We start from the raw sequence: 17,450 nt of genomic DNA on the forward strand, positions 1-17,450 counted from the left end.
CATTCCACCTAGCATTTACACAGCTACAAACCTTGTATTACTTTCACTACTACCCAGGATCTCTTAGCACATTCTTCCCCCTATTCCTCTCCTCCCAAAGTTCACAGTGGCCTACAGTGAAGTTACAGAGCAATTTTCAAGAGTACTGCACAATGAGCAAAGTGCAAAACACATACAGGGTATTTCAGAAATTTCCATTTAATTTGAGGCCCCATCTTTCCCTCTAACTACAAGAGACTTCAGAGACCTCTGAACCGACAGGGCAATTCTTGCTACATATTCATTTCTGCTTTTCCAGATGTTATCTTTTCCAAAGAATTTTTCTGGATACATTAGTCATGTCGCAGTGTACGCCTGTTATTTTAGATACTGAAATAGCAGGTCTGTTCTCTGCAAGTGTAAAATGCTAATGAATACACAAATAAAATAAAATAAATGCTAGTACAAACCTTGATCTCATTACACAAAGTTGGGGAAAAATCTTCTCGTTAAGTATTTATCAGTATTCAAGCCATCTTTGAATCCTTTGTTCAAAGATGAGCACGATTTTGCAGCTGCTCAACCTCTCCCAATTCTTGTGAAAATAGGGGCAGTTTGTTGAGATTGGCCAGTTGCTACTGAATGTCAACTTTTGTTTCGGATATTTATGGATCAAGCAAAATTTATCTATTTTGCAAGGTATATTGCCTAACGTGTAAAATTAAAATACTGACGTTTCCTAACTCCAAAGAAGTTACATCACAATAATTCACAAAAACATGTATTAAATTCACTCTCATTTCCTAACAGTTCAGAGCACAGCCATCCACCTGTAGCCTTCACGTAGAAACAACAGTAATTTCACAGGCAGAAGACCCCTTGCTTTTGATGGGCACGTGGTAATCTCTTAGCAGAAAGACATTTAAATATGGTTTTGTTACAACGGAAAATATGCAAGGAAACAAGAGAAAGGTGAAGCCTCTTGTTTACCTGTGTCTTCATACTCTTCTGTCGCTTCCCAAATATGCAGGACAGATCATCTTCACTGCGCGAAGAGAGATCCTTACCTGAAAGGGGTAAGGGGAGGTAAAAAGCGCCACAATCTTCACATCTGGTGATGACAGGTACATTTTGATAACACAAACTGTGACCCATGGAGGTAGAGAAATATTTTTTGGAGGTGAAAAAAAATCAGGAGGAGAATGTTAAAGACAGTAAATGAAGGCTGACAATGGCTGCCTCATACAGTAGGAAATGTGTGTATGTGGAGGGAAAGGCTGGTGAGGAGACAACCACAGCCTGCTGGTGCATGCCCACAGGGTAACATATAATAGCAGCTTGTTCCCCCCCCAATGCTGCAATTGTCATAGCAAGACGAGGGAAGCAGCCTGCACTACGCTAAAGGGAAAGAAGAGTTGTCACCTCCTACATGCAAGAAAAGTTCAAGGAGAAACTGCACATCTTGGGATTCTCATGAGAATTCCCTGCCTCTGACAGAGCTAGGGAGTTATAGCTGCTCGATACAGTGGAGAAAAAAAAAATCTCTCTCTACTCAGTGGGGGCTTTTCTTTGATTCATGAAATTGCTTCGGAAAAGCCAAACCTCCATCTCTGCAACACACTGGATTATTCCAACTTAAAACAATTTCAAGGGTGAAGCAAAGATTTCTCTGAGTTCCAGTAGGACTATTACTCTCATCTGACTGTTCTATGGCTAGCTGAGTATCAGACATGGAGCAGGAGGGGAAGAAAAAGGGTGTGATGTGATATTCTGAGATACTGGCAAAAGTTCAGCTGATTCCACAGTGCAGAAGCCTTTATGAGTTGTCCACAGCTTGTCTCAGAAAATTCTTTAAAAAAAAGGTCAGCAAAAGTTAAAGAAACAAAATTAGTCCAGATAGGCCAACTTATTAGGAGTCTGCTGGGGTCTTACTCCACTTGACTGATTCTAAAATCACTGACCTCGAAATGAAACTAAGCACTTGTAAGGGACAAAAAAGAAATATCTGACTATTCCACCTGTTTCTTCTTCGCAGGATCCTTAACTGCCCGCAGAGGGTAAGCAGACACATCAGCCTTGAGGAGAAAGCATTATCCAACTTTCTGGTGTCTCACTGCACAGCCTCCAGACGTCCTTTCCCAAGCAAGCTGGATGAGACTGGTGCCTGTTTCCAGCTTTGTCCTGGCCAAGGCTTGGAACATGAGACTTATATTCCTGCTGCTCCTCCTCTCACCCTATGCTTTCTTTCCATGCCTTCCCCCCAGCAAGTGTATCCCCCACCTCTTTTTGCATTCTCTAACAAAAACCCCACTCAGCTGACAGTCCAAATCTTTTGCAGCATCACAGGGGAACAGCTACTAGAAAAGCAATTGAAATCACTGTCTTAATCTCATATTGGTGTGTATTTCCCAGATGCAAATGTGGCTGCTAAGGCTGTGTGGGGTGCCTATGTTCCTCCAGCAGCGAGGCTACAAAATAGCACCAGAAATGGAATTTTCTATCGTTGCTTTTGTGTGAGCTTGTCTTGTTTAGTCTAAAAGGAAGCAGGATCGGACTTGAACAACAAGGGCCACAACAACATTAGCCTTTCTCAAATAACTTTTCCTCTTTTCCTGAAAAAGGACAATTTCCCTGTTTTTTTAAACCACAGAGGGTACAGTCAAACAGGGGCCTACCTTATAGAAATACTGCAGCCAAACAAATAAGGGATATTGTTAATATGAAAGCCTTGCTCCATATTTTACATGCTCAAAGGACCCTTCTTTTTTCTCTATATTTAGTAAAAGATTAAATCCAAATCAAAATAAATCCTCTTTGCTATTACCTCAAACAGGCCACGGCCTCTGTACTTGCAAGCCCTGAACCAATTTAATTGTTTAATGTCATAAAGTGGCAGAGTCATGTTAACACATTTGACTTGTAGGCTGAATTATTTAATCAAAAAATCCGAACCTCAATAACAGAATTTGGCCTCTACTCACACGTCAATTATTTCTGTTTTAGCAGCGGCATTTGTTACCAGAAAACATTACACAGTACATTTAAGTACAATAAATTAGCCATTTGTGGAAACCAATCCTATCCATACACTGAAACACATATACACAACACACCATGTGCACATGCGTGTGTAAAAGGGGAAGACAACCAACAGAGAAATACAGCAAGGGATCGAACAATGGTCAAGAGCCAAAACCAGGGATGGATAAAATAATGTCATCACTCTAAGAAAAAAAGAAATTACTAAACTCTATGAGTTCTTGATACAGTTTTTGTGGCCACCAACCGCTGTCCTAATTTATCCAACAAAGCATCTGATAGATGTAAGAGGGCTTTCCTCTTCCTGCATTCAGGTTTAATCTGATCCCTGATCTTATCCACATGATCTCTTAGCTGGGTTTACTGGAGATTGCAGGGGATAGTGCGGTGCAGATGCCCAAGTAACTGTTATCACCTTTGCCTCCCCCGCCCATCCCCTGCCCATGCACAGATCACTCAGAATATTCACTGTTCCTTTATTCAGCTGATGGTTCCTTCAGACAGAAATTGTTTTATTCAACAATATCAGCCTAAAGCCATCCAAAATTGTCCAAAATAAAGAGGAACAGCATATTATAGCTCTAAGTAAGTTGCTGCAGGGGATGTTTCTAAACTAAGACTTTACTTCCAAATTTAGACCCCAGAAGGCAACAGATCACCTTGACACGTTGTTTTTTTTTTTTCTAATATTGGCTAGAGCTTATGAAACAACAAAACTCCTCTTACCTTTTGCAAACTTCATATAATGGACACGTTTCTTGGAAGATTTGGATTTTTCTTCGAGACTGAATGTTTTCTTCTCATTATTCACTGTGGACCCTAAAAAAACAGGTTCCAACCCTATTAGTGGCACACTAACCACCAAATTCAAACATCAGTGTATTTAACTTTCTCTCTCAAAACCAAGTCTCAACAACATATCACAATATTACTGAAGGAAGCATGGTAAGTTTTGTCCGAGACATGTTACTGCTTGATTTTTTTTGCCACATCCCGTTCCCTTCCCATTTCCAATCTAATGTAATTTGAAAAGGCAGATACAGGTACTCCAGGTCAAAGCCAAAGTCCAATTTAACACCGCTTCTATGGTAATAAAAGAATAATAGGTCAGGGTTTACTGTGCTGTTCGTTACAAAATATCTCCAGTGCCAGAGTCTCAGAAAGATGTAAGAAATAGTACAAAATAAAATACTGAATCTGACTGGCTAGAAAGAAAAAGGAAAAAAAATATCACACAGACAGACTTTCCACTTCTAGCACTACACAAAGTGCCTCTATCTGGACACAGTCTGATACATCTGTGTAAGGAAATTAAACGGTGGCAGAGCTTTTCTGTCCCTGAGGCCAGCTAGAACAAATTGCCACATCCATATTATTTAATTTTCCTAGCTTCCAGAAGAGGGACTGCATCTAAACTGTCCACTGGGAATGTCTCTGGGGTTGGCCGAGTCCCAAATTCACTCAGGAGTTGTTTGGGAGAATGTTAGCTTGTGCAGGTCAAAACCATGTGAAGATTTAGTCTAACTATTTAACAGTAGAGATATCAAGTTCCTGTGCTGTGGCAGGTTATTTTACTGGTACGGACGTACTCTTTGCATCCACAGAGCCTGTTAATTTACAAGAAATTCTCAAAAGGAGGTAACCTGCTGTCCGGTTAGTAACTACTTTATTAGTCCTGTCCTGAAAAGACATAGGCACCACGGGATTCTCTGGTCTGTAGCTCTACAAAAAAACTACTCTGGTGAGATGTTTTTTTTCCTCCCAGTGGCAACTGGGATGGGTAGGGAAATCAACCCATACCCCGAGGGCCAAGCTGAGTCACCTTTTTCATATGATCCCACCCCTGAAAGCTCTGCAGACCAAGCTTTTCTGACATTGGAATTACAGCACTTCACTGTTTGATAGGTAGTGACACCTGATGAAAGAGTCATTGACCTAAAAGTGAAATCCGCAGCCTGCAGTGGGAGAGCTGACTCCCAGAGAGCAGCCTGAGATCTACTCTTCCATTCACACACTAAGCCCTAATGAGAAAAGGAAGGACCAGCAAAGTCAGTTTTAGACAGAGTTTGCAGTCAACTCAAAAATCCTCAATAAAAAGGGTCTACGGGGAAAGTAAGCATCGCAACTAAAATATCCTGATCAGAGATGAGGCACATTGAGTCTGCTCTCCGATCCACTTGTACCGAAGGGAATATTACACAGCAAAGTATTTCCACAGGGCTTCCTCCTCCGCTTTATTCTTACAGCGAAAGGGGCAGCAGCACCGCCTTGTGCCTTCAAGGAGGAATTTCACAAACGTGCTGGCACTTGCAGTGGACAGGTAGGTACATCCCTGTGTCTTCTGGTGACTGGTAAATCCTCTGACAAACTGAGCAAGCACTGCAGGAATATTAACGTGCTTTTTAAAGCAATTTAGTCATAGCAATAAAGCCATGTGTCATTTCTATAGCAAATCTAATACAGATGAATATTCCAAAGCACTTTACGGACATGGCCAGCATGTTGTTGCCCCATTTTACAAATGGGAAAGGGACACAGTCATCATCACTTAGTATCCCAGCAAAAGAGCCAAAAATCAAAACTCCTCACTAGGTGCTCAGCTAGAAAAAAAGAAAAGAAAGCTAAAACTATGTACATTGAGGGTATTTGAATGTTGGCATACTAACCACCACGGGGCCCTTCCTTCCCGATCTCTAATTGCAATCCAACTCTGGCAACTACACCAGTTATTTAAGAACAATGAAGTTTTTCAGCTGACTTTTAATGCAATTTGAAACTGGATAATGGCCAATAATGTAACATTTGATCCTGTAGCACAGCTGCAGGCAGAGTTATCTGGATGAGTTTTGCCAGCTTAAACAATTGCCAAAAAAACAAGTTTCAGAGCAATGCTTGCAGTCTGCAAATCACCAAACGTGATTCTGACCGGGAATTTTCAACATGCACCCAAATTTGTCCTCAGTGATTGAAAACTCTCATCCCAGCTCCTAAAAAGACCAAGGAAAAATAACTGAATAAAACAGGGAGAAATACTGTTTTCAGGGGCCACTTTGCATAAGCACAGATGACCCAGGGAATACTGCACAGATTTCGGAACAAGACAGCCTTGCTCAATGAACCTGCCTCTGTGCTGACTCACTGTGTCCTTGGGCAAGTCATTTCAGCTCTCTGCTCATCAGCTTGCAGGTTTCCCACCAGTTACACCTAACTGATCTTCCCATGGCTCAAGTTGGAACTTGGGTAGGATTTAGTTATAAAGGTAGAAAGGAACTTTTGGAATTTCCCTACGATATGCTATTCTACCTCTTGAGGACTTGACTACAGCACCTAGCACTGTGTGGCCTCAAACCATGATTAGGGCTCCAATGCACAAGGATAACTTACACAGGAACTAAAAAAACCACATCAGGTTCAGAATTTTAATCTTAGTTCTCTAAGATTAGAAACCAAATGTGATCCTTCTTGCTAAGTGATTTTCCTGCTCTTTCTACCTTTCCTCTCCTAGAAAACCTTCTGTGCTCAAATGTTAAGAATGAATGAATGAACAGTTGCTAAATTCAGTAAGCTGGCAATTCTGCCACTAGCGGTACGTGGACAGTGCTGTGTCCAAACAGAAGCCCTTGGTTTAACAACACTCCACAGAAAGTTGTTTAGATATATGATCAGAGTTTAAACTTGAGTCTAACTAAAGGAGAGATGATAAACCATTTGATGTGTACAATACTTTCTGTAAGCTCACACCCACCAGTTTTGAATAACTTCATTTTTACAAACCAAGGTCAAACTGTACAAAGCTTTTCAAAATTAAAAGACTTTATAAATAGCCCTTTTGGGAAAGTTGTGTAGTTTCCCCACTTGTTGCTCTACATCAGGGCTACAAAAATCACATTATACCACACTCAAAACAGAGACGCATAACCCTGAGTCAAAAGCTAAGAAGCAGCTCTCTGAGGACAGGAAAAGTAGGTATTTAAGAAACCACCAGAGCATGGAAGCCAGGTGTGACAGTTCATTAGTAAAAGGAAGGCAAACGCATTGCAATGGTGAGTGATTGTGGTGTTAGCCTTCATACTGGCTCTGGTTGCTTTATAAAGAAACAAGCGCTGCTGTAGTACATCCCAGCAAAAGGTCCCCCATGTCGTGGTCCTGGATAAAACAAACAAGTTCAAAATTTTATGTTTGCTTTCCCCAACAAAAAGCCTTTAATAGAGGCCTGTCTGAGAGCAAAACCAATCCACTGAGATTTACACACCCAGGCTGACAAACTTGAGCATGGTCATGGATGGCAACATGTCCTTCAGCTCCCACTGGCTTTGGGGGAGAAGGGGAAGAAGGGGGAGTTGTCAACCTCAGCAAGGAGACTATCAGCAGCCCAAAGGGCCTCAGCTAGCCTTTTAAGACAAAGAATGGAAACTCTGCAAAGCTTCCAGCATCTGATTGAGAAAAGCATGAACCTACCTGTTTCACCCTGTCCATGGCAATCATTCAGTTCAGCCAGAAGCTGGTTGAAGTCATCCTGATGAGCAATCCAGTTGTCCTGTAAATATCACCCACATGAATACAAGGCAAAAGTTTTCAGAACTAACAGAAGTTTTGCTAAAACAGATACTAAGACTCTGCACTCTAAGAAGTAACTTAATCGTATATACTCAATCCTTGTTGGTGGGAGGGACCCTCAGAAGCTCCACAGGTGGCAACGCTAACAGCTGGCTCAGTGACTCCAAAGTGCAGAAATGGTAAAGGTTGTGTTTGTAAGTCCTTAAACAATACTGAGCTGCTGTTGGCTCTGCGTGTCCCCTGTCTGCGCAAGATGTTTTCAAAAGTAGGCAGGAAATACTAGTGTGTTTTTTTCCAGCAACAAAGTTACTTAAGATGTTGATTATGAGACAAGCACCTTGAGGATCACATTTTGCTCTGCCTAAATACCTAAACTCCAGTCAGAAAGGTGACTGTATCAGGAAGAGGGACAGAAGGCATAAAGCTAAGTTGGGCAGAAGACACAGGGAGAAAGCAAGTATTTCAGTTATTTGCTTGGAAGCAAAAAAATATCTGAACAGCCTGCTCCCAGAATTCACTGTAACCTTTCCAAGCAGGTATTTACTCCTGAAACACCCAACAAAGCAGAACTAAACTCCAGGTCAAGAGTTTCTGCAGAGACGTTCGCATCGGTACATGCTGCCACCAGATGTGACAACAGATTCCACTAACGTCCCATTACAAAGAACGTGCCTTTGCTGAAATGGGAGCCGTTTCCTTACCTGGGTCTATTGCTCACCTCGTAATTGATGGTTGCTCCTAACCCCAGCGTGTTGTTTTTCACCTGAACCTTGATATGTTCTGTATTTCCTTGTTCCTGAGCCCCAAGACCCTAATGAGGATTTAAGGGTAGAAACGTAAGGATTTTACAGCAGTGACTATGCAACTACAGCTTTTGTACTGTAAGACAGTTTGCAATGAAATACAGCAAGAAACCACAACTTACTATTTATTTCCTTGCCTGTAACTGAATTAATTCACAGGCATTAGCACACATGAGATATTAAGTTTTTTTAATTTACTACTTAAGCCTCCAGCAAAGTATTATAAACACTAAAATAGCAACAACATTAAGTAGTTGGGTGATTAATCAGGAAGCCACCTGACATTCCTAGGCAAGTCCAAAGTGTTTACAATTTTAAAACAAGACACTACATAAAAAGAACATGCCTCTCACCAAAAATACCTCCGTCATTGGGAAGGCAGCTGCGTGACGGCTGTAAGACAGATGCCACATAGAATGTACAACACAGAACGAAGTTACATGGGAGGGAAGCGGTGGGGGGAGGATCAGATTGGAGCTAGCAGGACATTAAGAACTTCTTCCATCTCATTCACACTCATAATTTGATGAAGATATTGGAGCAAACACATGTTGGGTTTGTCTACCCTAAAAACCATAATCATTCAAATCTGGGAAGCAATCTTTAGGCCCAGTATTATCTTTCTTAATTGTACGATCGGGGAAAAAAAAGACAAAGCATTTGGTTTAAAACTTTATTTCTGGTATCTACCTGCTTTTTCCCTCATCTGCCACCAGTAACAAATCATCAGCTAAGTGTTTGGCTACAATAAACATGTATGTGGTGGAGTAGTGGAGAGAAGCCCTGTGGATAGATCCTGGGCATATCTAATATTTGAAGCAATGAGGCATATTTGAAAAATGCTGTTGCTATTACAAATCCAGAAGAGTTTATTTGGTCAGTGGGGTGGAAAATTTACCTTGAAACTTCTGCTAACCAAAAAGTATGGAAGCAAGCAGGACACTTGGCTACACATCCTGCCATGACCCAATTCCAATTCAACTAATAACAGGACTAGCGTAAGCAGCTTAATTTCACTGCACAGATGGGCTTTTGCCCATTAATTTGATCAAGCTAAGGTTCCATTTGTCTGCGTTTGTAGTGACATGGAGACATAAATTCTTCTTGTACAGCTATAACTGTTGTAAAAAGGAAGATGCAGTAGCTCAAGTAGGAAACTTCTTGTTGTGAAGAAGATAGGGGGTGACAGACAGAAAACAGCATGAGGCCTTCCTTTCACACCCTGACACAAACAGTGTTCATAATGGCAAAGACGTTATCTATGGTCAGAGAAGCTGACTGCCTAAAATACAATCAGAACATTCAACAGCATTTTTTCTACCCTGGTTTACATATCTATTTTAATCTTAGACACACAAAACACCTGTGCGTACAATTTACATAAAACGACAGTACTCAAGCTCCATACTCTTAACAGTCTGGTCTAAAGCCTAGTGAAACCAATTCTGTTATTGTCAAGTTCCTTGACCTTAGCAGCCTTTGAATCAGGTACCACTGCTTGTTCGTGAAACTAGAGGCAGTCAGAAGCCAGATTTACATGTGCTGACTGTAAGCCAACTGAGGCAACAGTAGGCTACACCGAGAAATCCAACAGTAGGCTTATTTTTCTAAGTTTTAATGCATTCACAGAATTGAGAGTGGTCCTATTTTTATTCCTCTTAAAAAACAGGCTGGGAGAGGAGAAGGATTAAATAAATATCGTGGAGGGGTTTGCGTGCATTCATTTCATTAAACACGCTGACTCGCAGGCCCAAATCTCAGCTTTGCTGAGGCACCTTTGTGGAAGTTAAACTGCTTTCAAGAGGCAGCTGAGATGTCTGCAGCTCTCTGCACTGACCTAGAGATTATTTTTAGCACCAGAAAGCAGTCACCTCAGCCCACCCAGGTACAGGCTGGAGCAGGGAAGGAATACAGCTCACATAATGCTGCATTTTGGCCATTCAAGGAACAGATCAGCAGTAACCTTTAAAAACAGGTAAAAAATTAGAGCAGGTCCTGGAGTTGCTTTGAACAGTACCAAAAGCCAGAGAGAGAACTGAGGGCATAAAGGTAACTTAAAGCCTTACATAACCTGATTTAACTTGCCAACTCCTGCTCTTCCTTGGGGACGTTACCTTGTCAAAGAGAGGGGAGAAAAACTGGAAAGCAAGACAGGCACAAGCAAGCAAGTACCTTTGTGACAAATTGTAAAAATCTAATATTGCTTAAATTCTCTGCACGCTTAAAAGAATAAATCAAACAGAAATAACAAGGCTGTTTTAAACACCAAGATCAAGAGTTCCCCGGCAGTCACCCACCCTTCAGCTAGACAACTCTCCTTTAGATCATACCTTTCCTTTGGACCAGCCCATCTTTTCCAGCATCTTCTGGCCAAATTTAGATTCATCTTTACTCCAAGCGCTATTTCGTGGATCCACAGACCACTTCTGCCTTCTACGGGCTAGAGCAGGAAGGAAAAATTCAAACAGGCTCTATTTATATTTCCACAGTGTTCTTAGTATTTAATCAATTCAAGAAAAGCTTCTCATTGCAACAAAACCAGAACTTATGCCAGACTAAACACGTTTTGGGCGTTTAATTTTACTAAACATTATACTGCAAAAAACAGGCCAGTGAAAATGTTAATTATTAATGTGAAGAATGCCAAAGCAAAATTGCAATGGAAGTTCTCATCCCTAAGGATGGGCTGCAATTCAGGGAAGGCTTTAAGGATTACCATTTAGGTGTACAGGCCTGAATTCCATATTTATTCCAACTTTGTTTTACATCTGGCTTCAATATGGAATCTGTAGGGGATGAGACTTCAGTGCTGGCTTTCCCAGTTCTGGACAATATCCATTGTCCAGTCTTCCTCTTAACCAGAACGTAGTTTTAATATTTGCCTTCATAACAAAAGCCAAGTCAAAAATCAAACATAAGTGACCAGAGAAATTGAATTACAGAACACAAAGCGGTGGGATTTCAGCTTTTGGATTTGCCACAAAATTGTTTATTCGGAAACTGAAAAGTCACCGGAAATTACTGCAGGTGTTAAGAGATCCAAATAAGAATCAAGACTCCTTTGTCCCATGCAGACTACTAAAGAAACTACAGTCCCCCAGGCCCACATGCGTGCGCTTGCCTCTATCATCAGGAATAGCTTCATTGAAATCAAGGAAGAAAAGCTAGCACAGTTAAGCAGTCACTTTAAGTGTGCACCTAAACGTACGCAGGAAGATAACCTAAATAAACAAGACAAACAAAGAATGGGAGACCGGAAGATTACACACTTCATTAAACACGATGGGAAATGGTGGATCAAAAATGACCGCTTAACCCAAGGCCATACAAAGTCAGTGAGAAGCCAAGTCCACTGAGGCGCTTTCAACATAATCAGGAAGTCATCTTTCCCTGAAATGCAACACTTAGGACTTGAGCCAGAGGGACAGAATATTGTAGGGATGTTTGATTCATTTTTTGCCCACTTTTGTTTTGTTCTTAAAGAAGAACTAATACTGTCAGAATGTATGATGGTGGCTTTTTTAAACATACTTCCTAAGCTTTGAAGCTCAAAATAGGTGCTGCGTGGCAGCCCCATAAAAAGTAATAGTCTGATAAAGAATTTCACGAAACCCCAAACAGTCCATAAAAAAGATTTTACAGTAGGTTAAATGACTGAGTGCTGTGAGAGGAATCGACACAGCACTCGCTTGGCTCACTTCTCTGAGCCAACTTGTTTCCAACAGGCAGCCTTCAGAGAAACATCTACTACAAGCCCCGCCTGTGCTGCTAACAAAAGGTGGTAAAGTGCCACTGTGGACTGTGATTTTAAGCGCCCAAGCAAATTAGGGTTCCCTGCTGCCCCACTGAGAACAAAAACCCTGGTCCCCTTAGCGACATGGCTCAGTTCACTCATTTATTGCCATCTTTGAAGCACTGACCTAGGAATTTGGAACAATTAACGTGCCTTGTCATCTTCCCTCGGCCAAGATGCAAATGATCTCTAAGGACCCCAGTTTCCAGTGGTTTGTGGGGGGAATCAATTAAAAAGCTATCAAGCTGGCAGCAAAAGCTAAGTCCAGGAAAAACAGGGAACACCTTGGCTGTTGCTTTTGTCTGTAGCTGACAGTGAAACAAACGACATAAAGGGCAATAAAAAGAAGCAATTTAATAGAGGTTATGCTGCCCAGCCGAGCAGCAGCCCTCCTTTTCAATCGTATTTCTTAATTTGTCCTTTTGTTTAAACTTTCTCAATTAACATCAACTTTCCCTCACTCAGTCACCAAAAACTAACTGTTCAATGCCTTTTTTAAAATCTAACTATAACAACGTTTTAAGTATGCCCATATTCTGTTATGCTCTCTGTAACCATTCCCCAGGTGGTGACTTTGCAAATCCCAAGAAATTAAATTCAATGCAATTCTTACAGTTGTAAAGCCGCCGTATGTATCTAAGGATTTCTCTACAGTAGAGGTAATCCATGTCAACTGAATGTGTGAATTTAAATGAACTTCCAAATTGAGTTGTTTGATGTAGTTCAACTAATCCAGTTTAAAAGTTAATTTCTATTAATTTTCCTGAATATCTCTCTGTAGAGAAGCCCTAAGATGTTTTACTCCCAGGAGAACCTTGGTAACAAAACACAAGGGCACCTAATACAGAGATTTCTCAAGCATGAAATTTTAAGAGACCTTCCCTTTTCCAGTGCTTTTAATCCAAGTATTTCAAACATCATAACTACCGTTATGAGATTAATCCTCGTATTTCTGCCAGGTTAACAGAGTCTTATTTTCAAATATGGTAAGCTAGATGCAGGAAAATAAACAAACTTGCTTACATCTTTAGAGAAGAATTTAAGCAAGCCAGGAACAACTTCATGCCACACACAGCAACCATAAAATCATCTCTCCTTTCCAAACAAACAACAAAAAGACTGTTTCGTCAACAATTTATCAGAAATGTTTGTTCACCGATATCTTAAGAGCAAGAAAGGAAACAACATACTATCTTCCAGCTAAGACATTCAGCTCAGAAGTTAATCTTCTGGGCTGCTCTTAAAATGATGCTAGAGATAGTAATGCAACTCTGGGCAAGCAGCACCATCCAGTGGAGAGAAGCGTCATTTCTTTAGATACTTCACTCTGATACCCTACGATTAGAAAAAGATCAATTACTAAACCCTTTTACCAAGACTAATTCTGTGCCTGGAGCATGTGTTTAGCTATCATTTCTGAAAGTTTCCATCCAAACGCCTGCTGTGTGCCCATATACAGAGATAACACGAGAATAATAAACAGGTTAAATTTCTCCAACGAACGGAAAAAAATATACTGCCCACAGAAGGGATTTTATTTTTAATCCAAGCTATGAAACCCATCGTTAACACACATATTTTTTTCCTGATAAGCACCAGTAAGATAGACAGTTAACCAAAGTTTACTAAAAGTTAAAAGGAGTTAAAAATAAGTGAAAAATAAAAGCTAACTCTTTGGCCATTTCTATAATTGATACATTTTTTTAAATTCACACTACACGAGCATAGAATGATTGAGTTTGTCCTTTCCCAGTTTAGTTCACGGCATCACAGAAGTTGGAAGGACCTCTCGAGATCAGCTACTTCAAGCCCCTGCTTAAGCAGGTCGTCCAGGACTGTGTCCAGCCCTGAATATCTCCACAGGCTGATACTCCACAGCCTCTCCGAGTAATTTGTTCCAGTGTTTGGCCACCCTCACGGTAAAAAAAGACGGAATTTCTTGTGTTTCAATTTGCACTCGCTGCTTCTTGTCCTGTCACTGGGTACCACTGAAAAGTTATTTTAAGTCCCTGAAATGCATGTGCTTTCACAGCTGTAGTAAAACCAATTAACCCCCCCAAAACTTTTTTTTAGGATGAATATTAATAACAGCATCAGAACTTGATCCGGAACTGCAAACAAAAATGTATTATCTGTAACACGGCTTCACAATTATAACTGCAGCTGAAGCTGATGAACAAAGGCATACAAGTCTGCAAAGGTTGCTCTCGGCAACTAGATTTGTTTTTTAAGGCAATTGATTTCAAAGTTTCCTACAGTTAAGTGAACTTAACACAGCATTACACTACTGAAATGTGAAGTGTTGAATTAAAATAATTAACAAATTCTGAAAAATGGGACCAACAAAGTTTACATATCAGAAGATTACATATGTAAATGCAATTTTGTTTTCCTCAATTCACACCTGTATTTTCCACTGGAAACCATATTTTCTAATTAGTCATTATACTTAAGTCCATCTTTCCTGCAGTCAAGCGAACAAATTCATTACACCTGTGCTCTCACGTTAAGGGTGTCCTGACACCAGTAAGTTTACCGAAACCACCTAAGGACATTAACGGTACTCAGACAGAAGTATATTAGTCCTGTTACATAAAAATCTACAGCTGAGAAGTTTAGTCTTTCTTCTCATATGCATTTTTACATTTACTAGAAAAGGCTATTTTACAGGAATGCATCTTTAACTTGGAAGAGAAGGCAACAAAAGTTTTTGGTTCTCACTTTGGCCAGCCCCGAGAGAGTCCTGTTTCCTGAACTGAAAAGCTTTACCCGAGAAGGAATTACCACTCAGGATATTCACCCAGTGTTTTAATCAATTCTTTTAGATATGGGGAGCCCAAGTCCTCAATCATCGCAGAGGTAAGAGTGAAGCTCAATTTGACTCCAGTATCAGGAAAAGGTTAAACAAAATTACCAGGCTGCATATAATAAAACCTTCAAAAATGATTCACTCAGCAACACCCTTACACAAAAAGCATCAGACAACCACATGGCCTTACCCCGAGTTCTCCCCGCAAGGTCAGTGGATTTACTTGCCTTTTCTGAAGCACCTGCCTAAAAATCCTTCACATCCCACTCCCACCTTTCCCAACCTTTTCAGAATTTAGCTGACCTCCGAGGTTCCCTGTACAGACAAGAGGCCGAGCTATGCTCAAACGCCCATCCCGGGGACGATCAAAAGACATACACACGGCAGCCTACATACACACGGCTCCGCCGAGTCCTGCCCGGCTGCCACACAGCAGCCGGCCCCCCAGCACAGCCCCGGCCCCACGGCTTCAGGGTATCTGCCCTCTAACACACCGCCGCAGAGACGGCACCGAGGCGCTGAAAGGAAATACCGGCCATAAAGGCAAACCCCCACCCAGCCACCGCGGGGCCTGCGGGGATCCGCCCGCCACCCTTGGGGAGGGACAGCGCGGCCCCCGCCCCATCAGTGAGGGCGGTGGGCAGGATCTGGGGTAGCCCCCCGGGATAACGGCTCTTCCCCCGCTCTCAGGGGCATCGCCCCGGGCCCCGCCGGCGCGGTTCCTCCCCGCGGGGAACGGCACTCACGCTCCGCCAGCATCGCCATCTTGGGGGCCTCCCTCCCTCCGCGGCGCGCGGAGAGGGAACGCCACCGTGCCCCCGCCCCTGGGGGGGGCTTTTGTGACCTCGGGCGGAGAAAAAGGCGGCAAAATAAATGCCTGATTGAAAAGTCTAGAAGCAGGCGAGCTCAGCGGCCACCCTAGTGGAAATAGAACGCGTAAACCTGCTAAAATCCTACTAAAGACATCAGAAGACGTGTTGGGTGTATATGGGCTATTCGCGCGCGTTTCCCGGCGGATATTGGACAGGCACTTTTGCTGGCGGCCGCAGAGCGCGCGCGCACTGGGGGGGCGACAGCGGCCTCTGCCTCCACAGAGAGCGCGGGCCGCTCCCGGGGGTGCGCGGCGGCTTCTCCCGGGCGGCTCGGAGCTGCTAAAGCCGCTGCGAGCGGGTGGCGGGACCCCTTGGGGTGTTTAACCGTCCCCACAGGCGGGGCTCGGGCATTTCACGGTCTCCACAGACGGAGCCCGTTGTGAGGGGGCGCCTGGAGGGGGGGGAGTGGGGCGAGCAGCGCTCGCTGCAGCCTCGGCAGTCTGAATCCTCGGAGGGATGAATGTCCCTGAACGTACCCGAGTGTGTGCCTGTGGCGGGAGGGAAGGGTGGTGGGAGGTGGGGGGGCCTCGCGTGCCCTGTGCACCATCTTCTGCCTGGCCTCTTGTAGTAAAGCTGAACTTGTCATGATCGTGTCCCAGGGCAGCTCTTGGTTTATAACTGGGCAGCTTGAAGCCTCCTCAGGCAGATTATTTTTTTTCTCCTTTTCAGGGTTTTTAATGATTCTGTGATGAGCGCAGATCTTCCTATAATACCGGCTCAGTGCTTCTTGTCTTACCCACCTTAGATGTAGAAAAAAAATTACTCTTTTCTTTCTGCAACAGAATTTATGTATTTGAAGACTGAACACAACCCCTCCTTGATGTTTACTTGCTGAATCAAACCACCCCTATTTAGCAGTCTTTTCTTGCAGATCATGTTTTAGAGCCCTTGGTCATTCATGCTTTCCGGTTTTCAGCCACTCTTCAATTGTTTCTTGTTTTATTTGAAGTATAGCACCCAAAATGGGACACACGTGATGCTGCTGAGTTCTTCAAAGCGCTTAGTTGGAATTGTAGGCTCTGGCTCTTCTCTGGCTACGTTTTGCATCTGAGTGTAATATTTTGTTCTCTAACCTCCCTATCCCTTTCAGAGAAGTGCTACATAGGGGTATTATATTCTGTGTTCATCCGCTGTGATAATCCTGTCTTTTGGCCTTACTAAATCCATACTTACCTCTATGTCTCCATTTTGTTGTATTGTTCTGCATTGCAGACCTTTGGTGTCTCTGCTGTCCCTTTCCCAGCTTGGAGTCACCTGCAAGCGTCATAAGTGTACTCTATACCGTAAGTCAGGTCATTAACGGGAGTATCGTGTCCTTCAGGATCAGAACAGATTGCGCACAACTCTTTCTTCATCCATCCTTCCATTTGGATGAGAACTGGATTACAGCTCCCCCGGTTCAGCTTTGCAAACTGGTTTGCTTCCGTGCTTTTTGATTTAGATTACATTTCCCTGATTGCTTACGAGAACACTGTGCAAGACAGTTTCTAAAGACCTTATAGAAAAAGAACACAGAAATGATCACCGTGTCTCTTCCTCTGTAAGACCCATTCTGTCAGTCAGCAAAGTTAGATTGATATGATGGGGCTTGTTCTTGG

The 17,450-nt window shown here is 42.5% G+C and overlaps 1 protein-coding gene across 5 annotated transcripts in view; it reads right to left on the reverse strand.

Annotated features, from left to right (window-relative positions):
* PINX1 (PIN2 (TERF1) interacting telomerase inhibitor 1) overlaps nucleotides 1-15,794 on the reverse strand; it is a 63,878-nt gene extending 48,084 nt beyond the window's left edge. The window contains exons 1-6 of one of the 5 annotated variants that reach the window (XM_075144835.1): nucleotides 15,727-15,794; nucleotides 10,709-10,818; nucleotides 8,294-8,386; nucleotides 7,477-7,555; nucleotides 3,745-3,837; nucleotides 970-1,046 (exon numbers count right to left, since the gene is read on the reverse strand). In XM_075144835.1, the coding sequence (XP_075000936.1) occupies nucleotides 970-1,046; nucleotides 3,745-3,837; nucleotides 7,477-7,555; nucleotides 8,294-8,386; nucleotides 10,709-10,818; nucleotides 15,727-15,745 (471 nt within the window). In that variant the 5' untranslated portion in view covers nucleotides 15,746-15,794. Of the gene's footprint in view, nucleotides 1-969; nucleotides 1,047-3,744; nucleotides 3,838-7,476; nucleotides 7,556-8,293; nucleotides 8,387-10,708; nucleotides 10,819-11,094; nucleotides 14,452-15,691 lie in introns of those variants that run through there. The other 4 variants (XM_075144838.1, XM_075144834.1, XM_075144837.1 and 1 more) reach the window with 4 other exon arrangements.
* Nucleotides 15,795-17,450: the final 1,656 nt, after the last annotated feature.

The sequence above is a fragment of the Calonectris borealis genome, chromosome 3, assembly GCF_964195595.1.
Source record: "Calonectris borealis chromosome 3, bCalBor7.hap1.2, whole genome shotgun sequence".
NCBI lineage: Eukaryota > Metazoa > Chordata > Aves > Procellariiformes > Procellariidae > Calonectris > Calonectris borealis.